At 42.0% G+C, this 26,761-nt stretch overlaps 2 protein-coding genes and 2 non-coding genes across 4 annotated transcripts; all 4 read right to left on the bottom strand.

The window, feature by feature from the left end:
* Window positions 1-391: 391 nt before the first annotated feature.
* Window positions 392-463, bottom strand: trnah-gug. Its single transcript has one exon. It is a non-coding gene; the product is annotated as a tRNA-His (tRNA).
* An 807-nt stretch (window positions 464-1,270) lies between these two features.
* LOC125006063 (bactericidal permeability-increasing protein-like) lies at window positions 1,271-7,428 on the bottom strand. Its single transcript, XM_047581775.1, has 16 exons — window positions 7,316-7,428; window positions 5,875-5,985; window positions 5,498-5,612; window positions 5,288-5,419; window positions 5,043-5,198; window positions 4,876-4,939; window positions 4,374-4,434; window positions 4,214-4,305; window positions 3,942-4,118; window positions 3,795-3,854; window positions 3,535-3,702; window positions 3,352-3,419; window positions 3,235-3,277; window positions 3,088-3,151; window positions 1,558-1,634; window positions 1,271-1,455 (listed from the first exon to the last, which is right to left on the bottom strand). The coding sequence occupies exons 2-16, from the start codon at window positions 5,975-5,977 to the stop codon at window positions 1,414-1,416; spliced, it is 1,422 nt and encodes a 473-aa protein (XP_047437731.1). The 5' UTR covers window positions 5,978-5,985; window positions 7,316-7,428; the 3' UTR covers window positions 1,271-1,413.
* A 3,185-nt stretch (window positions 7,429-10,613) lies between these two features.
* On the bottom strand, window positions 10,614-10,685 carry trnah-gug. Its single transcript has one exon. It is a non-coding gene; the product is annotated as a tRNA-His (tRNA).
* A 634-nt stretch (window positions 10,686-11,319) lies between these two features.
* Window positions 11,320-25,804, bottom strand: LOC125006067 (bactericidal permeability-increasing protein-like). Its single transcript, XM_047581778.1, has 16 exons — window positions 25,732-25,804; window positions 24,577-24,687; window positions 24,210-24,324; window positions 24,000-24,131; window positions 23,755-23,910; window positions 23,588-23,651; window positions 16,222-16,282; window positions 16,062-16,153; window positions 15,790-15,966; window positions 15,648-15,707; window positions 15,386-15,553; window positions 15,211-15,278; window positions 15,085-15,127; window positions 14,938-15,001; window positions 11,732-11,808; window positions 11,320-11,629 (listed from the first exon to the last, which is right to left on the bottom strand). The coding sequence occupies exons 2-16, from the start codon at window positions 24,677-24,679 to the stop codon at window positions 11,588-11,590; spliced, it is 1,422 nt and encodes a 473-aa protein (XP_047437734.1). The 5' UTR covers window positions 24,680-24,687; window positions 25,732-25,804; the 3' UTR covers window positions 11,320-11,587.
* Between the last annotated feature and the right edge of the window lie 957 nt (window positions 25,805-26,761).

The following is a 26,761-nucleotide window of genomic DNA, read 5'->3' as shown; positions in this document are numbered from 1 at the left end:
GGCATTCTATTCATTTTGTTCTCTTGTATTCTGGGGCATGCTGTGTAGCTTGAATCCTGTATGTAGCAAGAAAGGGAACACTTTTCACTTTCAAAACCAAAGCTACTGATCTACTCAGCTCCCCAATAATAGTAATAACAACAATAATAATAATAATTTCAATTCGCAGTGCCATTTTATTTTAAGACTGAACTCTAGTGACATCTAGTGGCCAAAACCAGGTTTTCACATTTATTCACTCCTTAAACAGTCACTTCACACAGCGACCTGAAGATCGATTCTAAAAAAAACACACGTCTAGATGGGAAGTATGGATATCTCTGGATCCAGACGCACATAACTACTCCACAGGTCCCAAAAAGAGCTCATCTGCCGTGACATTGTATCGCAATGCCGTGACCCGGATTCGAACCGGGGTTGCTGCGGCCACAACGCAGAGTACTAACCACTATACGATCACGGCGAGCTACGATGAGCTGTAATGCCCCTTCAAACGTGAACATGTTCAACATGGCAGCAAAAAAATTAAAAACTGTTGTGTTACTTTACCTGAGGGGTATTGCACAAAACCACAAAAGTAGGATAAGTTTATCCTGGACAAGTAACCATGGTGATTTATCTTCTGCAGCCATCCTGCTCCAGACCAGGCTAAGAACCAGGATAAGATCAATCCTGTGTTGGATCTAATGTCAACACTGTGAGAAATTAATGTGTTTCACAGCATTTCCATTGTTTTTGTATACATGTTAGATAAGGTCAATCATCCTGCATCCAAGTATTATAAATATAGTCGTTTCATTTGCTGGTTGACTTTTAGTTTTAGTAGTATTTATTTACACAGATTATATATGAAGACAAAAGCTCATATTAGTAGACAAAACATTTCAGCAAAAAAAAAATAAATAATATTAATAATAATAATATTAAAGAAGAAGCCAGGTTTATTTGGAATTTTGTTAATATAGATGTAAAAAAAAGAAAAAAATACATAGAAAAGAGAAAGATATTTATAGGTTTTGTGAACAAATGATCTTGTGTGGTAGTTTTTTCTGTGTATGTGTATTTTGTCTAGTATTGGTTCAAAGTCCCACCTCTTCAAATCAGTTGCGTACCCCACATTCATGGTGACAGAAAAAAGGACACGATTTTTCTAGATCAAAATTTAATTTACAAGCACCATTTTTTTCAGCTTTGAGCCTGGAGTACAGAAAGCAAAGGTCACATGAAATAACACACTCCATCACAAACACAGACACACAAAGAAAATCTATGCGTTTATAGAAATGCACAATTTATTTTAAAGAAAAACAAAAAAAACTAAAGGCATACTGCAGATGTAAGTAATATTCATTTAGTCGCTGCAGCTTCTGTCCCAGTGCAGAGACGAATCCTGGGAGTTTTCAGGAATGCCGTTCAATTTGTGAACTGAACATCTGTCCCGATCAGCATGTAGTCCTGGAGGAAAAAAATAGGAGTTATTTAGGAGTTTATTAAGACTTCTGTTTATCAAGTCTTAATAGCCAAGAAGTATCATTACGGCTTAATTAAGTCTCTGACCTTCAAGACCTTCAGCTGGGGGTTCACAAGCTTCATCTTCCCAATGGTAGGAAGTGGGTATCCCTTAGCAAGTTCAACTGTGAAGCAAAAAAAATACACAAATTTAAGTTTTTTTTCTAGTCTCAAAACCCCAATGTAGCATATAGCATAGTGATAACAGTAATAGTTTTGTGTTGAATCATATGAGGTCTTGCACTGCATAGATCTTAATATGCTTTTCATAAAAGTAATACAATACAATTACAACAAAGACATAAAAGTATAGTCTGGATGTGAGGAGATATTAAATCACATTGACACTCGTCACAACTGCTAATTTTTTCTTTTACTTTTAATTGTTTGAAGCCAAATGTCCTATTTAGATTTAGAGAATCTGTAATATATTCCTTAGCTTAGCTCACTGAGTCGCACCATATTTCACACCAAAATCTGTCCCTAATCCAAGTCTGAATGTACTTGAGTGTTACCAGTTTAACACACGTCATGAACCAAGCATCGTACAGCATCTAAAATATGAACCCTTCAAAAGAATATAGAGGCGTGAGAATTAACTCCGCTTCAGCCCAGACTGGAGGCTTCTTACATATTACTATATGTACAGTACTATATATACTTATATAACCCTGGCAGAGACATTTAGCATATGCACATCTATGAACTGTACCACTATTTTCCACAGGATTGTCCCACATCTGGCATTAAAACAAACAAACAAAATAAAAAACGTGCTACTTTTCAATAAACAGTCCAAGAGACGGTAGATTACTGAAGACCAATGTGCTTTGTTGCACTTTTCCTTAGAGAGTGAACTGTCGCTCTTTTGATGCATCAGCAGATTATTTTATTTAATCTTCCTCAGGCCCTTTGCCCTGCTGTAGGAAAATGTGGACAACAGTGCACTTGTTCCTGGACATTAGCTGTGAGGACATTAAAGCTCCCAGATATTTTATAAAAAGTCCAAAAATAGATTAACGTGGTGCAGCAGGTGGTTTGTTACCCTGAACCATCTGGGATGTCCTGCCTGGACAAAAGGCGGGTGGTTGGACGAAGTATCTTATAATAATAATAATCATTTTTGGACCTGGCGTTCGTTGGTGTGGATGTTACTTATTTCTTATACTGTTTACATCGATGTGTGTGTTCTTACTATAATTGCCTACCTACTTATTCTTACTGCCTACGTTGCTACTGATCGTTTGTTCTTTACACTGGTACACTTTGAGTAGGAGCTGCTGCTGTAACAAACGATAAAGTACAGCACAAGGTGTTGACCTGGCCTCCAAATTCACTAGATCCCAAACTGATCAAGTATCTGAGGGATGATCCATAGAGTCCCCCTCCCCTCAACCCTCCCCCACTAACTTCATCCTGTTTCTAGACACCACAGGACACCCTCAGAAGGTCCATGTCCATTCTCTGATGAGTTGCTGTTTTAGGTAGACCTGCACAATACTAGGCAGGTGGTCATAATGTTATGCCTGCCTCACAAGGTACACTCTAGAGTACAAAAGTGAACATTTAGAAACTCACCATTCACTCTGGGTATCACTACGAAATTGACGACCACTTTGAAGATGCCACTGAGGAAACTGACCTGTAGGTAGGTTGACATTAAGGTTATCAGGCTGAGCTGTGTTGAGCTAAAGGCTGTGACTGGTATTAGAACGCAGCTCTCACCTGAAAGTCTCCTACATTACTGGTAACCAGGCTCAGATTTAACCTGTGAAAAGTACAAAAACATGAGAATGCAGTATTCATCTTTACAAAACTGAAATAGTTTTGAAATAAACTCACTTGTTGAGTGTTACACGTCCAGCCAGCTGCATTTCACTGACAGTCATCTTTGCGCTGACACTGCTGTCCTGTGTAGACGGTTGTTGCAAATGTATGTCAAGTGTTTTTTTTTTTGTTTTTTTTTTCCAAATAACACATTGGTTTTCATTTTATTTTTTCCATTCTATGCGTGGTGTAACATACCAAGTTTAGGACAAAAAGAGGGGACAGCGTAGCGTTGGGTTGGATAGCGTAGGCCATCACTGTGGTGGTGGTCTGGACTGTCACATTGTCGGGTGTAAAAGTGATGACGGGAGCCTTCACTGTCTTCACCAGCAGCTTCATCATCAGACCTGGGAATTCCTTGGCAATCTAAATTAAAACAACAACACAGATTTGCATTTGATAAATTTCCAAAAATGGAAGTTTATTCTCTTCACGAAACCGGTGAAATATGTCGTCACCTGTGAGATGACGGTTCCAAATGTCCTGGTGTTGAGTCGGAAGGGAGAGCTTTTCGGGATCTGTTGGGAGAGAGCAGATTTTTTTTTTTAGGTCAGTGGGATGCATCGCAAGTAGATGGCAACAGGAACTGATAGGATGGAGTATACCATGTCGTCTGTGATGTTCATGCTGAGGGCTCCGGCTGTGTTGTAGACAAATGCTGCTGAGTTGGCGGTGAAGGCCGACAGGCCGATGTACAACATGTTGCTGGTCTCCAGCGGCAGGGAAAAGGGTGCAGGGGAGAACGGAGGCTCCTGATGCTTCCCGATGTTGTAAAATTCACCCTAAAAACCACGAATATGCAGAAATACAACAGTTTTATTTAAAGTCAAACTCAGCATCGGAGACTTTATTAATTAAAATGTGTACAATCCTTCACCTTTAAGCTCAGATCTATCGAAGAATTTGAAACGACTGGCGGCGACACCATAGAGTACTCGATCTCTGCATACTGGTCCACCTTGGCTAAGACTGCAGGAAAGTAGAGGGTCACTCATATGTTCAGTGAAACATGATAATTATTACCAACAGACTTTTACCATTGAGAGTTTTCAGCCGGGGGTTTAAGTCGGCCACTGTTTCGTCCACCAGACGGCAGATCTGCAACAGTAAATGAACAAATACAGTATTTCCCGGATCCAGAGAGAACTTTAATAGAAGCTTGATAAAGACTACAGGCTGCAGCTGAACCAAACTATTCTCCCTTTAATACATTACATCCTCCTGGTTGTTATGTACAGTATATTTGAAGCTTTTTATATGACTACATGCACGGGGGAAAGAAACCTCATCTCAAGACCAATCTGCCATAGAATTATGACCAGGAGGAGTAAGTAACATTGAACATCTTGTGACTAATGTTCTGCTGGGAAACTTTTGGACCTGCCATTCATTCACGTGGATGCTACACCTCAGAACACCCTCTGAAGGCCCATGTCCATTCTCTGATGGGTAATTCAATCTCTCTTGAGTACAAGATTTAGTTAGTTAGACTTGAGTGTGAGTGTGTTCAGCAAAGAGTAAGCCTTGTAAGGCCATCACCTGTTTCTGCAGTGCATTGCGCAAACCCTTCTCAATGGACCTACTGAAGAGATTGTACAGCCAGCTGGAACAAACAGCAAGTTGAGGAGTTAGAGGACTCTGCGGTACGTCAAGCACAACGAGCAAAGCCTGAAAAGCAAACTCATGCCGGGCTGGTTGTTCCTCACCTGCCTCCACCGTGGAACTTGATGTCGACGCCGCCTACAGTAGCGCCACAGTTGAGGCTTCTGACCCCCGGTCGGCCCGTCTCGTCGCTCATGATGCCCATGGTTGTGGCGAAGGTGAGTCCGTTCACACTTAGATCAAAGGAGCCGCTGTCCCTGCTGTTATGAGACAGAAAGAGGAAAGTCAAAGGCGCAGCAGGGAATTCCCTTCAAAACAGTACATTCGTGACAGATTTGTTCTTACTCACAATATTCGCCTGTACTTGACTCTCCAGTTTCCATGCATGCTGATGAAAGCGTTGCTAATAGACAGTCTGACTCCGGTCTCCTGCACCAGGTTCACCGCAGACTGTGGTAGTCCCACGTTCCGTATTTGCATACTAAAAAAAAATAACAATGATTGTTTGTAAAAGCCCAATATCCCTAAACTTTGAGGCGTGTTGAGGAACCTGCCTTACCCTGACAAATTGTACTTGACCTTGCCAAACTTTCCCAGCCTCTGTTCCCCGGATATGTCTGGGATTTTGATGGATTTGAGCTTCTCCTGCATGATGACCATGCCCACTTGTCTTCCTGGTAAAAGGTGGAATATATGATAAGATCAGTGCTCTTCACTTCGACTTAGATTTGCTTTATTGTCATTGAAAAAACACAACATCAGTGCATATATCAAATGAAACTTTGTTACCATGAATGAATGCAAAATTTAAATAAGATTATTATACAAGCATGCAGCAAATAATATGCAAAATGTAAAATATAATCCTAATCCTAATAAAATACAAATATAAATGCTGGCATGGCTAAAAGATAAGTTAAAATCACAAAGGCTCACCATATTCGAGGCCTTTATCTGTCAGCCTGGCCTCTACCCCAGGGTTGACGCTCAGGGTTGTGGGGACGAGAGCCACGAGAACCAAACAACAGCACAGGAGCATCTTGACTTCTGTGAGAGAAAGTACACAATCATCAGTGAAACGCTCCTACTTATGTGAGCACAGTGTCGCAAACCAGGAAAGTTTTTTGTGTGTGTGTGTGGATGGAATTTTTGCAATAACGTGAAGAATGTATGCAAAGTAGTAAACCAAGACTTCTTCTTTTAGAGCTTAAATTCTGAATATTCCACCAAAAGTAAAAGCAGTGAAATTTAAAATCTCCCACAAGTAAAAATACAGAAGTTTAAAGCATCAGTGCAACTTCCATTTTTCTTTTTCTTTTCTTTTTTTTTCTTTTTTCGTTTGTTCATCTTTTTCACTGGGCTGGAAGGTTCCTGGCTTGGTGGAGAGGATTGTGACAGAGTTGACTGTCCTCCAGCACATGACTGCAGGTTTATTCAATTAGGGTGAGGTCTTTGTTGCACAATTTACAACCTGCTCTGAATCTAAATCCCCAGAGAAATGTTGCAGACTTTATAGTTTAACAAAAAAAATCTCAAATAAAATGGATAACTTGGATGTTTAAAGCTAACTTTAACATGAACTAATACATACGGCTTTAAATCTCAGCTGCCATGAGTTTTAGTTTTTTATTTTATTTTTGTTTAGTTTGAGATCTAGACCTCCCTCAGCTAATCTACGTCACTAATAATCAATCAGGTGTTTTTCCTGATGAGTTTGGTGCTGGTGCTTGAGCATGTTTTGGATTAGAAAGCTAACAACTCTGAGCTACACGACATGTGACTGACAGGAATGTCTGTGTGGGTCTGAAGAGCAGCAGAAAAGACAGTTGTGTAAAACTTTCAGAGATTCAAAAAACACACGATCCAGCTGTTCAAAAACTCAACTGTCTGCCACAGATAACTAAAATAAAGTTATTCAAGTTAATGCACATTATTACACCTTATTAATCCTTCCTATGGATATATTTACTTCTGTCTCTGTTTTTTGTTCACATGCTAATTGTTATGTATAACTAAACTACTTACTGTGAGCAGGATATTGACTTATTGATGGTTAAAGTAAAAAAATATGAATCACATCAGTTCACAGGCTGTTAGCGATATGTTCTCAACATGCAGAACAAATCAAAGCATCGTAAAACGACCAAACTGAACTGATTGCGCAAGTTTCCTGTGTTAAATAGATAAAGCTGAAAAAAATGGGGAACGTGAAAGTTGTGCCCTTGCGGAACGTGATTGCTCTTGTAGTTCATTAGTCATCACTGTTGCAGTTATTTCACATGCTTTTCAAGGACAACTGAAAACTGAAAAACCTTAACTCTGTGTAAACTTTTGTTACTACACCATCTACATCAAACGACAGCACACCCAGTCTTACCTGAAGCAGCAGCTCGTCAGGAACAGAGCGTTTCTCATGAACATAGGGAGGGGGGAGAACTGGCTTATCTCTGTTTGGCATAAAAAGTAAAAATAGAAAATGCCTTATAACTTTCTACAGCTTTTTACATTTCGTTACACTGCATGAAGACATACCCTGTAAAAAAGAAGAAGTTTAGAAAACGGTTTCCAGGCAACATGATGCAAGAGATTCTTAAGTTTTCTGAACTTGTGCCTGCTGTTGATGACTTGTTGACTAAGATTTTTAAGTTTTGCCAAGAGTTCTACTCACTTGGATCTTCTTGTTCACCTTTTTAGGATAATAGCGTGAGACATCCATGTATTTCTATCTTCACCAAATGCATTTTTTTGTAGATATTCTTGTTGAATGAATTTAGAATTATTCCTTCAATGGCATATATTCCCACATTCCCCAAACACAAATATTCTTGTTGGTTAAACATATATTTTACCTTTATAAATCAAGCAAAAATGATGTTGCTGTAATATTTTTGTTTGTTTTGGGGAGATAGATTTTTAGGCCTTTATTTAACTAATAACAGAGACCACTGAATAATTTATCTGAAACCTTTATTGATCTTAACAGTAAACAGACAGGATAGCCATCTTAAAGACCATATTTGTAAAGAGGAATAGAAATGCCTGCCAGAACAACACTATCAACTTCTGCATGCAAATGTATCATGTTCCATTGGTTACAGAACGAATTCCACTAATGGAAATTTAGTATCAATAGGCCTATTATGACAGGCCAGGCCTTCGTTAGCCTAATAGCATAACTGCCTTTGTCACCTTTTTGACGTACTGTTACAAAATAAATAAAAATACTGATGTGTTTCCTGAAAAATTTTTTTACTACATCTTGTTTTCGGAAGACGTTCAAATGTGACTTAGATGATTATGCTATTAGGCTAATTGAAACACAACCTATCAGGGCTGCCAAGTTTCAGAAAATGACAAGAGTGAGACTCTAGAGCTATGATGCGTTTGGCCAGAGGCAAAAAAAAATTGGTCTTTTTTTTTTTTTAACATCGATTTGGCCTGTTTTAACGTTGACTCATACCTTAAGATTGATGTCCTCACCACCATGCCAGCTGCTCTCCCTGCACCGTGGCCTCCTAATGCAAGTCTTAATTGACCAGAAATTAGAAATGAAACTTGTAACAAAAAATTTGACAGAATACATTTATTTGTCAATATTTCATTTCAACCAGCTCTCCATCATTTAGCTGGGGACATGTCTCATGTTGTAGGTGTTTGTTGAGGATTTTGATGCCTTGATGATGGAGGCAGGGGGCTCCCACTTAAAACACTGTGGCTCAAGGCTCGCCATCTTCACTGTCATGATGGATGATAGAGTTCCCTCAAGAGCCAAACTATTTCGTGTTTTGGTTTTGTTCAGTCCAACCGCAGAGAAAACTCGTTCTGCATCAGCATTTGAATGAGGAAGTACCAAGACCAACTTGGCAATACGAGACAGTCTGCCAGATCTGCTCATACCTTTGAAAAATGTACATAAGAAGCCTAATTACTCTCAAGTAATTTTGTTTAGTATTAAGTTGATTATGTCAATGGGTATTCACACCTTATTCTTCATTGATGCCAGTCACCAACCTTTCTCCTACAACAGACACAAATCAACAACTTCAGAGGTCATTCACAATGCTGTATGCACCAACATGTCGGTATGAGACGGGAATAAGACTTTGTTGAGTCACTTTAGTCACCATCAAAAACCACAATAGCTAACTTGAAAGTACCCCTTTAAGTATCTTCATCTATCTGTGATTGATTGAATAGTTTATTAGACAGAAATGCAAACAGCATAGTCACTCTGTGGGTTCCTTTAGGGGCGTATAAATTGAACCAACACTGCACAAGATCTACAACTCTGACACACACACACATTGAGACTAATGTTGGTCTCTTTTTTCAAGTGTGAACGGGGCAACAGAAGAGGCAAATAACAGCTCTGCCACAAATACAGGACAGTGATAGACTTATAGCAGCCTTGAAATAGTACATATTGACTAGGAAACTCAAGGAGAAGCAGTGAATCAACAGTGAACAAAATTGGTACCTAGCGCCCTTCCTCTAGCAAGCAGGAGAAAGTCGAGTGGGTTTTAAATGTCGGAGCTGTTGTGTGTGAAAGATTAAAGACGCCAAGACCTGCCTTACGCTGCTTCTGATTGGTTTATATTGCGTGGTGCCTTGTATGGTTGGTTAGATTTAGGCACAAAGGACTGATGGATTGGTCTGGGATTGGTTATCTCGGTCAGTCAATCAAATTACTCGAACTACGGCAAAAGTTAATCATGAAAAAAATAAATATTGAGTAATGAATGGGAAAATGTAAAGTGTGGCTTGTGGTGTGACAATGGGTCAAATTGCGTGACTGTCACACTCAAAGCACGACACTTGGCAGCTCTGACATATGCACCTCTTGGTACCTTGCAAATGAATACATATTAAAGGTGAAGGACATTAACTTTATTAACTTTAACTAGGGCTGCACGATAAATGGAAGAAAAAAAAACGGGATCTCAATTCACACATACACGTGACCTTGTTTCGAAACACAACGATTCTTAAGCGTTTTATTTCAGGAGCAGCATCACAAACAAATGTAGAAAGCACAAAGAGGAAAACACCAATGACTGCAGACTGAACCTTAATATCATCATTTTATGTTCCTGTCCTTTTCTGGTTGCTGTGTTTCTTTGACTTCGCATGCGATTGTAATGATTTTTATACCCAAGTTGCAGCAAGTTGCAGTGGCATTTGACATTGGTCTTCAACGGGCATGCTGGTTACAAAACTAATAAGTTTAGCAACAGAAGGAGAAGCTCTCCAATGTCGTTATGCAATGTATAATGACTATAAAGGGCATTCTATTCATTTTGTTCTCTTGTATTCTGGGGCATGCTGTGTAGCTTGAATCCTGTATGTAGCAAGAAAGGGAACACTTTTCACTTTCAAAACCAAAGCTACTGATCTACTCAGCTCCCCAATAATAGTAATAACAACAATAATAATAATAATTTCAATTCAAAGTGCCATTTTATTTTAAGACTGAACTCTAGTGACATCTAGTGGCCAAAACCAGATTTTCACATTTATTCACTCCTTAAACAGTCACTTCATACAGTGACCTGAAGATCGATTCTAAAAAAAAACACACGTCTAGATGGGAAGTATGGATATCTCTGGATCCAGACGCACATAACTACTCCACAGGTCCCCAAAAAGAGCTCATCTGCCGTGACATTGTATCGCAATGCCGTGACCCGGATTCGAACCGGGGTTGCTGCGGCCACAACGCAGAGTACTAACCACTATACGATCACGGCGAGCTACGATGAGCATTTAAAAAATGTTGTGTTACTTTACCTGAGGGGTATTGCACAAAACCACAAAAGTAGGATAAGTTTATCCTGGACAAGTAACCATGGTGATTTATCTTCTGCAGCCATCCTGCTCCAGACCAGGCTAAGAACCAGGATAAGATCAATCCTGTGTTGGATCTAATGTCAACACTGTGAGATATTAATGTGTTTTACAGCATTTCCATTGTTTTTGTATACATGTTAGACAAGGTCAATCATCCTGCATCCAAGTATTACAAATATAGTCGTTTCATTTGCCAGCTGACTTTTAGTTTTAGTAGTATTTATTTACACAGATTATATATGAAGACAAAAGCTCATATTAGTAGACAAAATATTTCAGCAAAAAAAATAACTAATAATAATAATAATAAAGAAGAAGCAAGGTTTATTTGGAATTTTGTTAATAAATATGTAAAAAAAAAGAAGAAAAAAATACATAGAAAAGAGGGAAAGATATTTATAAGTTTTGTGAACAAATGATCTTGTGTGGTAGTTTTTTCTGTGTATGTGCATTTTGTCTAGTATTGGTTCAAAGTCCCACCTCTTCGAAGCAGTTGCATACCCCACATTCATGGTGACAGAAAAAAGGACACGATTTTTCTAGATCAAAATTTAATTTACAAGCACCATTTTTTTCAGCTTTGAGCCTGGAGTACAGAAAGCAAAGGTCACAAGAAATAACACACTCCATCACAAACACAGACACACAAAGAAAATCTATGTGTTTATAGAAATGCACAATTTATTTTAAAGAAAAACAAAAAAAACTAAAGGCATACTGCAGATGTAAGTAATATTCATTTAGTCGCTGCAGCTTCTGTCCCAGTGCAGAGACGAATCCTGGGAGTTTTCAGGAATGCCGTTCAATTTGTGAACTGAACATCTGTCCCGATCAGCATGTAGTCCTGGAGGAAAAAAATAGGAGTTATTTAGGAGTTTATTAAGACTTCTGTTTATCAAGTCTTAATAGCCAAGAAGTATCATTACGGCTTAATTAAGTCTCTGACCTTCAAGACCTTCAGCTGGGGGTTCACAAGCTTCATCTTCCCAATGGTAGGAAGTGGGTATCCCTTAGCAAGTTCAACTGTGAAGCAAAAAAATACACAAATTTAAGTTTTTTTCTAGTCTCAAAACCCCAATGTAGCATATAGCATAGTGATAACAGTAATAGTTTTGTGTTGAATCATATGAGGTCTTGCACTGCATAGATCTTAATATGCTTTTCATAAAAGTAATACAATACAATTACAACAAAGACATAAAAGTATAGTCTGGATGTGAGGAGATATTAAATCACATTGACACTCGTCACAAACTGCTAATTTTTTCTTTTACTTTTAATTGTTTAGATTTAGAGAATCTGTAATATATTCCTTAGCTTAGCTCACTGAGTCGCACCATATTTCACACCAAAATCTGTCCCTAATCCAAGTCTGAATGTACTTGAGTGTTACCAGTTTAACACACGTCATGAACCTTGGAAATATTGTAACATTTGCCTCATTCCCACATTCGGCTTTTAAAAACCTGTCGTAAGCATCTAAAATATGAACCCTTCAAAAGAATATAGAGGCGTGAGAATTAACTCTGTTTCAGCCCAGACTGGAGGCTTCTTACATATTACTATACGTACAGTACTATATATACTTATATAACCCTGGCAGAGACATTTAGCATATGCTCTATGAACTGTACCACTATTTTCCACAGGATTGTCCCACATCTGGCATTAAAACAAAAAACAAACAAAAAAACGTGCTACTTTTCAATAAACAGTCAAAGAGACGGTAGATTACTGAAGACCAATGTGCTTTGTTGCACTTTTCCTCAGAGAATGAACTGTCTTTTGATGCATCAGCAGATTATTTTATTTAATCTTCCTCAGGCCTTTTGCCCTGCTGTAGGAAAATGTGGACAACAGTGCACTTGTTCCTGGACATTAGCTGTGAGGACATTAAAGCTCCCAGATATTTTATAAAAAGTCCAAAAATAGATTAACGTGGTGCAGCAGGTGGTTTGTTACCTTGAACCATCTGGGATGTCCTGCCTGGACAAAAGGCGGGTGGTAGGACGAAGCATCTTATAATCAGAGTTGGAAAGCTAGCTAACAGTTAGTGTAGACATTTTCACATTTTCATATCTTACACCAATCAGCCGTAAGGCTTTAAGTAAAGGTGTTGACCTGGCCTCCAAATTCACTAGATCCCAAACTGATCGAGTATCTGAGGGATGATCCATAGAGGCCCCCTCCCCTCAAACCTCCCCCACTAACTACATCCTGTTTCCAGACAGCGCAGTACACCCTCATAAAGACTGATTGCTGAAGGACAGAGATTTTTGTTCATTATTTCATTTCAATCAAACAAATCAAATGTGTTGTTACACGATTGTTAATGGAAGCGCATAGGCGAATGGCGACTGTGCTTTATATACAGCTTGTACAGCGATATCCCACACTCTAATGATCATGGCAGCGCTCTGCATTCGAGGAAAAGAGGAGATTTGGCGGCAGCATCGGAGGAAAAGAGGAGATTTGGCGGCAGATATTGGCCTCTGTGCAGGACATAGTGATTTATTCTAATATCAGCCTTTTGAAAGAGCGGGGGTTTGACCGGCCCATTCTTCAAGTCATCAACAAACTGCAATGTTATCTGCAAGGTACACGATGACATATGAGGGAGGAAAAAACAGGCACGCAACTCTCACAGCGGAAGGTCCGACCCGGGATTTTTTGCCGATGTGAAAGCACACCAAAGGCGAGTTGGCCCGGGTCATGAAAGCGGTAACAAAAAAGAATTATGAATAAGAATTAGGTGACCAGAGTAATTTGTGGCATATTTGGTCCATACAGGAAAATACAAAGTGTTAGTAATATAGTATATTTACTCAAATCTGTCCCTAATCCAAGTCTGAATGTACTTGAGTGTTACCAGTTTAACACACGACATGAACCTTGGAAATATTGTAACATTTGCCTCATTCCCACATTCGGCTTTTAAAAACCTGTCGTAAGCATCTAAAATATGAACCCTTCAAAAGAATATAGAGGCGTGAGAATTAACTCCATTTCAGACTGGAGGCTTCTTACATATTAGTATACGTACAGTACTATATATACTTATATAACCCTGGCAGAGACATTTAGCATGCATGTGCATATCTATGAACTGTACCACTATTTTCCACAGGATTGTCCCACATTTGGCATTTCAAAAAACAAACAAACAAACAAACAAAATAAAAAACGTGCTACTTTTCAATAAACAGTCCAAGAGACGGTAGATTACTGAAGACCAATGTGCTTTGTTGCACATTTCCTTAGAGTGAACTGTCGCTCTTTTGATGCATCAGCAGATTATTTTATTTAATCTTCCTCAGGCCCTTTGCTCTGCTGTAACAAAATGTGGACAACAGTGCACTTGTTCCTGGACATTAGCTGTGAGGACATTAAAGCTCCCAGATATTTTATATAAAGTCCAAAAATAGATTAACGTGGTGCAGCAGGTGGTTTGTTACCCTGAACCATCTGGGATGTCCTGCCTGGACAAAAGGTCGAGGGGTTTCTAAAAAATGGAAAAACTCGCGGGTGGTTGGACGAAGCATCTTATAATCAGAGTCAGAAAGCTAGCTATCAGTTAGTGTAGACATTTTCACATTTTCATACCTTACACTAATCAGCCATAACATTAAAACCACTGACAGGGGAAGTGAATAACATCGACCATCTTGAGGCAATTCAGTGTTCTGCTGGGAAATTTTTGGACCTGGCGTTCGTTGGTGTGGATGTTACTTATTTCTTATACTGTTTACATCAATGTGTGTGTTCTTACTATAATTGCCTACTAACTTATTCTTATTGCCTACGTTGCTTCTGAACATTTGTTCTGAACACTGGTACACTTTGAGTAGGAGCTGCTGCTGTAACAAACGATAAAGTACAGCACAAGGTGTTGACCTGGCCTCCAAATTCACTAGATCCCAAACTGATCAAGTATCTGAGGGACGATCCATAGAGGCCTCCTCCCCTCAACCCTCCCACACTAACTACATCCTGTTTCCAGACACCACAGGACACCCTCACAAGGTCCATGTCCATCCTCTGATGAGTTGCTATTTTAGGGAGACCTGCACAATACTAGGCAGGTGGTCATAATGTTATGCCTGCCTCACAAGGTGCAGTCTAGAGAACAAAAGTGAACATTTAGAAACTCACCATTCGCTATGGGTATCACTACGGCTTTGACGACCAGTTGGAAGATGTTACTGAGGGGTTTGACCTGTAGGTAGGTTGACATTACGGTTGTTAGGCTGAGCTGTGTTGAGCTAACGGCTGTGACTGGTATTAGAACGTAGCTCTCACCTGAAAGTCTCCTACATAACTGGTAACCAGGCTCAGATTTATCCTGTGAAAAGTACGAAAACATGAGAAACATGAGAATGCAGTATTCATCTTTACAAAGCTGAAATAGTTTTGAAATGAACTCACTTGTTGAGTGTTACATGTCCAGCCAGCTGCATTCCACTGACAGTCATCTTGCCGCTGACACTGCTGTCCTGTGTAGACGGTTGGTGCAAATGCATGTCAAGTGTTTTTTTGTTTTTTACAAATAACACATTGGTTTTTATTTTATTTTTTCCATTCTATGCGTGGTGTAACATACCAAGTTTAGGACAAAAAGAGGGGACAGCGTAGCGTTGGGTTGGATAGCGTAGGCCGTCACTGTGGTGGTGGTCTGGACTGTCACATTGTCGGGTGTAAAAGTGATGACGGGAGTCTTCACTGTCTTCACCAGCAGCTTTATCATCAGACCTGGGAATCTCTTGGCAATCTAAATAAAAAACAAAAAACACAGATTTGCATTTGATAAATTTCCAAAAATGGAAGTTTATGCTCTTCACGAAACCAGTGAAATATGTCGTCACCTGTGGGATGACGGCTCGGAATGTCCTGGTGTTGAGTCGGAAGGGAGAGCTTTGCGGGATCTGTTGGGAGAAAGCAGATTTTTTAGGTCAGTGGGATGCCACGCAAGTAGATGACAACAGGAACCGATAGGATGGAGTATACCATGTCGTCTGTGATGTACATGCTGAGGGCTCCGGCTGTGTTGTAGACAAATGCTGCTGAGTTGGCGGTGAAGGCAGACAGGCCGATGTACAACATGTTGCTGGTCTGCAGCGGCAGGGAAAAGGGTGCAGGGGAGAACGGAGGCTCCTGATGCCTCCCGATGTTGTAAAATTCACCCTAAAAACCACGAATATGCAGAATTACGACAGTTTTATGTAAAGTCAAACTCATCATCGAAGACTTTATTAATTAAAATGTGTACAATCCTTCACCTTTAAGCCCAGATCTATAGAAGACTTTGAAACGACTGGCGGCGACACCATAGAGTACTCGATCTCTGCATACTTGTCCACCTTGGCTAAGACTGCAGGAAAGTAGAGGGTCACTCATATGTTCAGTGAAACATTATAAATATTACTAACAGACTTTTACCATTGAGAGTTTTCAGCCGAGGGTTTAAGTCGGCCACTGCTTCGCCCACCAGACGGCAGATCTGCAATAGTAAATGGAACAAATACAGTATTTCCCGGATCCAGAGAGAACTTTAATAGATGTCACACCGTGGTGAGGGCGTCTTGTCTTGGGGTTGTTTTGTCCTGTCATTTCCTGTTTTATTTTGAAAAGTAGCTCTCCTCTTGTTTCAGGTCACTTGCCCTTCCTCATGTGTCACCAGTCTGATTGTCTTCCCTGATTCCTGATTGTGTCCACCTGTCCCCTATTTCCCTCCATGTGTTTAAGTAGTCTGTGTACCCCTTGTCTCGTGCCAGAGTGTTGTCGTCGTCAACCTGTTCTCGTGCTTTGCTTCATGTTTTCAACCCAAGTAATTTCAAGTAAGCCTGTGAATCCTCTCGGAGAGATAGTTTTGGTTTGTTTAGTCTTTTCTTTGTTATTTCCTCAGTTCTGAGGTTTTCCTCCATTCGGAGTGTTTTGTGTTTATTTTGGTGATTTGTTTCTTCGATTTGAATTTCCTCCTTTTGGAGAGTTTTTTGTTTCACTGATTAGATTTACGTCCAGGAATTTTTGTGGCCATTTGTTTGTCCCTCTGTGAGGGATCTCTGAGCATTCCAATTAAAGCCCCTTTGTCATCTCTGCATACTAAGTCCTGAGTTCTGCTTTGAGTCCCGGCCTGACAGTACACTCTGGCCAGTATGGACTCAGCAGAGACTGGCCAGGATCTTGTAAGGCTTTTTTCATAGACTGTGCCATTCACTTTGAACATTCCCCCCTTGCATTTACCACAGATCGGTCGAAGATCGCCTTCATGATGTCTCATCTGACCGGAAGAGCGAGAGCATGGGCCACAGCAGAATGGGAGTGTGACTCTCCACTGTGCCACTCGCTTCCACAGTTTCAAACAGCTCTTCAGAAGACTTTTGATCCGGTGTCAACGGACAGAGAGAAAGCTAGGGAATTGAGCGGGTTGAAGCAGGGAAACGACTCGGTAAGCGACTACGCCATCCGCTTCCGCACCCTGGCAACGGAGAGCGGATGGAACTCCATAGCCCTCTATGATGATTTCTTGGATGGACTGTCTATTCCCATACGGAAGCTACTGGTGCCCTTGGACCTGCCTGCGGACCTGGATTCCCTCATCGCCCTAGTCATCCGGACAGGTAACCGGATCCAAGAACTCCATCGGCATCAGAAGGGCCAACCATCGTTGGAGAGGTACCGACAACCGCTGGTTCGGGATGGGCATGAAGCCCGGGGACCGACTCCCGAACGTCCTCCTTCCTTATCCACGGTAGGAGAGGCTGAACCCATGCAGTTGGGTCAGACCCAGCTCACCCAGGCGGAACGACAACGTCGTCTCAAGGAGGGGCGTTGCTTCTACTGCGGAGAATCTGGACATCGTGTGGTCGTCTGCCCAGTCAAGGCAGCTCGGGGAGTAAGCAAGTTCTCAACCTCAGGTTCTCCTTCACGCAGTTTGACCGCCATAAAGCTAAAACACAACACTACCGTCATGGAGATGAACGTTTTAATTGACTCTGGGGCTGATGAGAGTTTAATGGACTGGGGATTAGCCAAGAAACTGGGAGTGAAAACTGAGTCTATCTCACGACCCATCCTGGCAAGGGCCTTAAATGGTAACGCTCTGTTCACTATAGCCCACGTCACAGAACCCATAGCCATTACCATAGATAATCACAGCGAATTAATGAACTTTTATTTGTTTAAATCACCGACACGCACCCTGGTATTGGGACATCCATGGCTCACGCGCCACAACCCCCATATAGACTGGCCTACGGGCAAGATCTTGGGATGGGGGGGCTTTGTGAGAAAGAGTGTCTGCAGGACAAGATTCAGGAGAAGGTTACCACTGTCATAAATTCTGTTTCCGCTCACCCTGTTACAGACGCCAAGTACCCCGATCTGACTTCGATACCCACCTGTTACCACCACCTCAAGGAGGTTTTTAATAAAATCAAGGCCACGTCACTTCCACCTCATCGACCATATGACTGCGCCATCGACCTCATCCCCGGGTCCACCATTCCCAAGGGGCGGCTGTACTCTGTGTCAGGGCCCAAGCGGCAGGCCATGAAAGACTACATAGAGTCATCTCTGAAGGCGGGACTCATTCGTCCATCTTCGTCACCTGCTGGAGCCGGTTTTTTCTTTGTAAAAAAAGAAAGATGGGACCTTAAGACCATGTATTGACTACAGCCCCCTCAATGACATTACTATCAAGAACCGCTACCCCTTGCCCCTCATGTCATCTGTGTTTGATCAACTACAACAGGCCAAAATATTTACAAAATTAGACCTTCGAAATGCATACCATCTGGTCAGGATCAGGGAGGGGGACGAATGGAAGACGGGGTTCAACACCCCTAGCGGTCATTATGAATATCTGGTTATGCCATTCGGGCTCACTAATGCTCCTGCTGTGTTCCAGGCCATGATTAATGACGTGCTAAGGGACTTCCTTGACCATTTTGTGTATGTTTACCTTGACGACATTCTCATCTACTCACCTGACCTGGACACCCATAAAAAACATGTAGCAGCTGTATTACAGAGACTATTAAACCATAAACTTTACGTCAAAGCTGAAAAGAGCGAGTTTCACGCCGATACCGTCTCCTTCCTGGGCTTCATCGTAGCCCCTGGAAGGGTGCAGATGGATCCGGCTAAAGTTAGCGCTGTGGTCAATTGGCCCACTCCTGATAGCCGCAAAAAAGTTCAGCAATTCCTTGGTTTTGCTAACTTTTACAGGCGGTTCATCAGAGGCTTCAGCGCAATAGCGGCTCCTCTGCACGCACTCACCTCTTCGAAGGTTCATTTCTCCTGGTCACCAGAGGCAGGAGCCGCCTTCCAGAAGCTGAAGTCCCGCTTCACCACGGCGCCCATCCTCATCATGCCGGACACTCAGCCGCAATTCGTTGTAGAGGTGGATGCTTCCAACGAGGGTATAGGGGCCGTCCTTTCTCAGCGGTCAGAGCAGGATGGGAAGATGCATCCCTGCGCCTTCCTGTCGCGACGACTGTCCAGAGCGGAGCGGAATTACGATGTCGGCAATCGGGAGCTGTTGGCGGTTAAGGTGGCGTTGGAGGAGTGGAGACACTGGTTGGAGGGAGCTGAGCACCCGTTCATCGTTTGGACTGACCACAAGAACCTGGAATATATACAGTGGGGGAAATAAGTATTTGATCCCCTGCTGAATTTGTAAGTTTGCCCACTTCCATAGAAATGATCAGACTCTGGTTTTTATGGTTGTTTACTGGTTATGGGTATAGACAGAATATCAGTCGAAAATGCATAAAAAACACACAATCTAAAAGTTATAAATTGTTATGTATTTTATTAAGGGAAATAAGTATTTGATCCCCAAGCACAACACAAGTCAGTACTTTGTAGAGAAACCTTTGTTGGCAAGCACAGCGATGAGACGTTTCTTGTAGTTGGTCACCAGGTTTGCACACAGCGCAGGAGGGATTTTGGCCCATTCATCTTTACAGACAGTCTTTAAATCCTTCAAGTTTCTTGGCTGCCTCTTGGAAACTCGGAGCTTCAGCTCCCTCCACAGGTTTTCGATCGGGTTAAGGTCTGGAGACTGACTAGGCCACTCCATGACCTTAATATGCTTCTTCTTGAGCCACTCCTTTATTGTCCTGGCAGTATGTTTTGGGTCATTGTCATGTTGGAAAACCCACCCACGAGGCATCTACAGTGTTCTTGCTGAGGAAAGAAGGTTTTTGTCCAAGATGTTACAGTACATGGCTGCATTCATTGGCCCCATAATGCGGTGAAGTTGCCCTGTACCCTTTGCTGAAAAACAGCCCCAAAACATGATGTTTCCACCTCCATGCTTAACCGTGGGTATGGTGTTCTTTGGGTCATACTCACGTTTTTTCATCCTCCAAACACGGCGGGTCAAGTTAATGCCAAATAGCTCAACTTTGGTTTCGTCAGACCACAGCACTTTCTCCCAAGCCTTCTCTGAGTCATTTAGATGTTCACTGGCACACTTAAGGCGGGCCTGTACATGTGCCTTCTTGAGCAGGGGGACCTTGCGGGCACTGCAAGAGTTCAATCCATAACGGCGCAGTGTGTTGCCAACTGTTTTCTTGGTGACGGAGGTCCCAACTGCTTCCAGATCATTAACAAGCTCCTGCCGTGTTGTTTTAGGCTGCTCCCTCACCTTTCTTATCATCATCCTCACTCCATGAGGCAAGATTTTGCGGGCAGCTCCAGACCGAGGACAGTTGATGGTCCTTTTATGGGTCTTCCACTTGCGAATAATGGCACCAATAGTTGTCACCTTCTCACCAAGCCTTTTGCTGATGGTTTTGTAACCTATACCAGCCTTGTGCAGGTCTACAATCTTGTCCCTGACATCTTTTGACAGCTCTTTGGTCTTGCCCATGGTGCTGTAGAAGTTGGAATGTAAGAAACTGATTCTTAGAGCAGGTGTGCTTTATATACATGACGAGTTAAGATCAGGAGTATTGGTAATTAGTTGACTGAGCACAGCTGTGTGCCACATGCGCACCAGCCAATCTGTAGGAGCCTGAATTCTAAGTGAATTGTTGGGGATCAAATACTTATTTCCCTTAATAAAATACATAACAATTTATAACTTTTAGATTGTGTGTTTTTTATGCATTTTCGATTGATATTCTGTCTATACCCATAACCAGTAAACAACCATAAAAACCAGAGTCTGATCATTTCTATGGAAGTGGGCAAACTTACAAATTCAGCAGGGGATCAAATACTTATTTCCCCCACTGTACGCAGGGCAAAGAGACTCAATTCTCGCCAGGCCAGGTGGGCGCTGTTCTTTAACCGCTTTTCTTTTTCTCTTTCTTACAGGCCGGGGTCCCGAAACGTCAAGCCTGATGCCCTGTCACGTCTATACGACCCTGAGCCTGTAGCCAAAGAACCAGAGCCTATCCTTCCACTGACCTGTGTGGTTGGAGCGGTGACTTGGCAGATAGAAAATGAGGTTAAGCAAGCTAATGGTGAGGCTCCGCCACCTAGTGGGTGCCCCGAGAATCGATTTTTTGTCCCTGTCGATTTGCGCCCACAGGTGATTCATTGGGCCCATTCCTCGCTGCTTTCCTGTCATCCGGGAGTTCGGCGGACGGTGTTCGCCATCTCTCGGAGGTTCTGGTGGCCATCCATGGAATCGGAGGTCCGGGAGTACGTCAAGGCTTGTTCGGTCTGTGCGAGGAACAAGGTGTCCTCCGGATCACGTATGGGACTTCTGCAACCACTGCCTATCCCCTCCAGACCATGGGCCAATATATCGATGGATTTCGTCACGGGGCTCCCGGTCTCTCAAGGTAACACCACAGTCCTCACTGTGGTGGATAGATTCTCTAAAATGGTCAGATTTATTGCCCTGCCTAAACTGCCTTCAGCCAAGGAAACAGCTGAAATAATGATTGACCATGTTTTCAAGATTCACGGATTTCCCAAGGACATCGTCTCAGACCGGGGGCCCCAGTTCGTGTCACGGTTCTGGAGGGAATTTTGCCGGCTCATCGGCGCTAAGGCCAGTCTGACCTCGGGCTACCACCCGGAGGCTAATGGCCAGACCGAACGCCTTAACCAGCAGTTGGAAACCGGCCTCCGTTGTCTAGTGTCCCAGAACTCCTCGACATGGAGCAAACACCTGGTCTGGGTCGAGTACGCCCACAACTCCCTGCCTACGTCTGCCACAGGGTTTTCGCCCTTCAAGTGTGTTTATGGTTATGAACCTCCTGTGTTCGCTGCCCAGGAGCCTGAAGTCACGGTCCCATCCGCCCACGCCATGATCCGCCGCTGCCGACGCATCTGGGCCGCTGCACGGCAAGTGCTTATCCGCCAAGGGGACCGGACCAAGAAAGCGGCGGACCGCAAGAGGCGACCCGCACCTGCATACCAGCCAGGTCAAAGGGTTTGGCTTTCTACCAAGAATCTTCACCTCAGGGTCCCCTCCAAGAAACTGGCACCGCGTTTTGTGGGTCCCTTCCCCATTACCAAGGTCATCGGTCCTGCGGCTGTCCGGCTCCGCCTACCTCGCTCCCTCCGTGTTCACCCCACCTTCCATGTCAGTCAGGTCAAGCCGGCCAAGGAGAGTCCCTTGGTTCCCCCCCTCCCGCCCCCTCCTCCTCCTGAGATGATAGACGGGGGTCCGGTCTACAAGGTTAAACGCCTGCTGGCTGTACGCAACAGGGGCCGGGGCAGACAGTACCTGGTGGATTGGGAGGGGTACGGTCCAGAGGAGAGACAGTGGATCCCATCACGGTTCATTGTGGACCGTACCCTTATTGCTGACTTCAACCGCGACCATCCTGAACAGCCTGGACCGTCTGGTAGACGGTCCTAAGAGGGGGGGGTTCTGTCACACCGTGGTGAGGTCGTCTTGTCTTGGGGTTGTTTTGTCCTGTCATTTCCTGTTTTATTTTGAAAAGTAACTCTCCTCTTGTTTCAGGTCACTTGCCCTTCCTCATGTGTCACCAGTCTGATTGTCTTCCCTGATTCCTGATTGTGTCCACCTGTCCCCTATTTCCCTCCATGTGTTTAAGTAGTCTGTGTACTCCTTGTCTCGTGCTAGAGTGTTGTCGTCGTCAACCTGTTCTTGTGCTTTGCTTCATGTTTTCAACCCAAGTAATTTCAAGTAAGCCTGTGAATCCTCGCGGAGAGTTAGTTTTGGTTTGTTTAGTCTTTTCTTTGTTATTTCCTCAGTTCTGAGGTTTTCCTCCATTCGGAGTGTTTTGTGTTTATTTTGGTGATTTGTTTCTTCGATTTGAATTTCCTCCTTTTGGAGAGTTTTTTGTTTCACTGATTAGATTTACGTCCAGGAATTTTTGTGGCCATTTGTTTGTCCTGTCTCTCTGTGAGGGATCTCTGAGCATTCCAATTAAAGCCCCTTTGTCATCTCTGCATACTGAGTCCTGAGTTCTGCTTTGAGTCCCGGCCTGACAATAGAAGCTTGATAAAGACTACAGGCTGCAGCTGAACCAAACCATTCTCCCTTTAATACATTACATCCTCCTGGTTGTTATGTACAGTATATTTGAAGCTTTTTATATGACTACAAAGAAACCTCATCTCAAGACCAATCTTCCATAACATTATGACCAGGAGGAATAAATTACACTGAACATCTTGTGACTAATGTTCTGCTGGGAAACATTTGGACCTGCCATTCATTCACGTGGATTCTACACCACAGAACACCCTCTGAAGGCCCATGTCCATTCTCTGATGGGTAATTCAATCTCTCTTGAGTACAAGATTTAGTTAGTTAGACTTGAGTGTGAGTGTGTTCAGCAAAGAGTAAGCCGTGTAAGGCCATCACCTGTTTCTGCAGTGTGTTGCGCAAACTCTTCTCAATGAACTTTCTGAAGAGATTGTACAGCCAGCTGGAACAAACAGCAAGTTGAGGAGTTAAAGAACTCTGCGGTACGTCAAGCACAACGAGTAAAACTTGAAAAGCAAACTCACGAGGAGCTGGTTGTTCCTCACCTGCCTCCACCGTGGAACTTGATGTTGACGCCGCCTACAGTGGCGCCACAGTTGAGGCTTCTGACCGCCGGTCGGCCCGTCTCGTCGCTCATGATGCCGATGGTTGTGGCGACGGTGAGTCCGTTCACACTTAGATCAAAGGAGCCGCTGTCCCTGCTGTTATGAGACAGAAACAGGGAAGTCAAAGGCGCAGCAGGGAATTCCCTTCAAAACAGTACATTTGTGACAGATTTGTTCTTACTCACAATACTCGCCTGTACTTGACTCTCCAGTTTCCATGCATGCTGATGAAAGCGTTGCTAATAGACAGTCTGACTCCGGTCCCCGGCACCAGGTTCACTGCAGACTGTGGCAGTCCCACGTTCAGTATTTGGGTACTAAAAATAAATAACAATGATTGTTTGTAAAAGCCCAATATCCCTAAACTTTGAGGCGCGTTGAGGAACCTGCCTTACCCTGACAAAGTGTACTTGACCTTGCCAAACTTTCCCAGCCTCTGTTCCCCGGATATGTCTGCGATTTTGATGGATTTGAGCTTCTGCTGAACGATGACCATGCCCACTTGTCTTCCTGGTAAAAGGTGGAAAATATGATGAGATCAGTGCTCTTCACTTCGACTTAGATTTGCTTTATTGTCATTGAACAAACACACCATCAGTGCATATATCAAATGAAACTTTGTTACCATGAATGAATGCAAAATTTAAATAAGATTATTATACAAGCATGCAGCAAATAATATGCAAAATGTAAAATATAATCCTAATCCTAATAAAATAAAAATATAAATTGCAAGAATAAAACACTTGGTCCAAGGCTCACCATATTCGAGGCCTTTATCTGTCAGCCTGGCCTCTACCCCAGGGTTGACGCTCAGGGTTGTGGGGACGAGAGCCACGAGAACCAAACAACAGCACAGGAGCATCTTGACTTCTGTGAGAGAAAGTACACAATCATCAGTGAAACGCTCCTACTTATGTGAGCACGGTGTCGCAAACCAGGAAAGTTTTTTGTGTGTGTGTGGTGGGAATTTTTTAACAAGTACGTGAAGAATGTATGCAAAGCAGTAAACCAAGACTTCTTCTTTTAGAGCTTAAATCCTGAATAGTCCACCAAAAGTAAAAGCAGTGCAATTTAAAATCAACCACAAGTAAAAATACAGAAGTTTAAAGAATCGGTGCAACTTCCATTTTTCTTCGTTCATTGACTGTTCAACTGTTTGTTGACTGTCCTCGCTGCAGACATGCAGCACATGACTGCAGGTTTATTCAATTAGGGTGAGGCCTTTGCTGCACAATTTACAACCTGCTCTGAATCTAAATCCCTGGAGAAATGTTGCAGACTTCATAGTTTAACAAAAAAATCCAGAATAAAATAGATAACTTGGATGTTTAAAGCTAACTTTACCATGAACTAATACATACGGCTTTAAAAAGAAAAGACAGTTGTGTAAAACTTTCAGAGATTCAAAAAACACAATCCAGCTGTTTTAAAACTCAACTGTCTGCCACAGATAACTAAAATAAAGTTATTCAAGTTAATGCACATTATTACACCTTATTAATCCTTCCTATGGATATATTTACTTCTGTCTCTGTTTCTTGTTCTCATGCTAATTGTTATGTATAACTAAACTACATACTGTGAGCAGGATATTGACTTATTGATGGTTAAAGTAAAAAAATATGAATCACATCAGTTCACAGGCTGTTAGCGATATGTTCTCAACATGCAGAACAAATCAAAGCATCGTAAAACGACCAAACTGAACTGATTGCGCAAGATAAAGCTGAAAAAAATGGGGAACTTGAAAGTTGAGCCCTTGTGGAACGTGACTGCTCTGGTAGTTCATTAGTCATCACTGTTACAGTTATTTCACATGCTTTTCAAGGACAACTGAAAACTGAAAAACCTTAACTGTGTGTAAACTTTTGTTACTACACCATCTACATCAAACGACAGCACACCCAGTCTTACCTGAAGCAGCAGCTCGTCAGGAACAGAGCGTTTCTCATGAACATAGGGAGGGGGGAGAACTGGCTTATCTCTGTTTGCCATAAAAAGTAAAAATAGAAAATGCCTTATAACTTTCTACAGCTTTTTACATTTCGTTACACTGCATGAAGACATACCCTGTAAAAAAGAAGAAGTTTAGAAAACGGTTCCAGGCCACATGGTGCAAGAGATTCTTAAGTTTTCTGAACTTGTGCCTGCTGTTGATGACTTGTTGACTAAGATTTTTAAGTTTTGCCAAGAGTTCTACTCACTTGGATCTTCTTGTTCACCTTTTTAGGATAATAGCGTGAGACATCCATGTATTTCTATCTTCACCAAATGCATTTTTTTGTAGATATTCTTGTTGAATGAATTTAGAATTATTCCTTCAATGGCATATATTCCCACATTCCCCAAACACAAATATTCTTGTTGGTTAAACATATATTTTACCTTTATAAATCAAGCAAAAATGATGTTGCTGTAATATTTTTGTTTGTTTTGGGGAGATAGATTTTTAGGCCTTTATTTAACTAATAACAGAGACCACTGAATAATTTATCTGAAACCTTTATTGATCTTAACAGTAAACAGACAGGATAGCCATCTTAAAGACCATATTTGTAAAAAAAAAAAAATTAAAAATAAATTTTAGAGGAATAGAAATGCCTGCCAGAACAACACTATCAACTTCTGCATGCAAATGTATCATGTTCCATTGGTTACAGAACGAATTCCACTAATGGAAATTTAGTATCAATAGGCCTATTATGACAGGCCAGGCCTTCGTTAGCCTAATAGCATAACTGCCTTTGTCACCTTTTTGACGTACTGTTACAAAATAAATAAAAATACTGATGTGTTTCCTGAAAAATGTTTTTACTTCATCTTGTTTTCGGAAGACGTTCAAATGTGACTTAGACGATTATGCTATTAGGCTAATTGAAACACAACCTATCAGGGCTGCCAAGTTTCAGAAAATGACAAGAGTGAGACTCTAGAGCTATGATGC

This window comes from Mugil cephalus, chromosome 4 (genome assembly GCF_022458985.1).
Source record: "Mugil cephalus isolate CIBA_MC_2020 chromosome 4, CIBA_Mcephalus_1.1, whole genome shotgun sequence".
Lineage (NCBI taxonomy): Eukaryota > Metazoa > Chordata > Actinopteri > Mugiliformes > Mugilidae > Mugil > Mugil cephalus.
The sequence above is the reverse complement of the archived record's forward strand: the minus strand, read 5'-3'. Positions and strand labels throughout refer to the sequence as shown.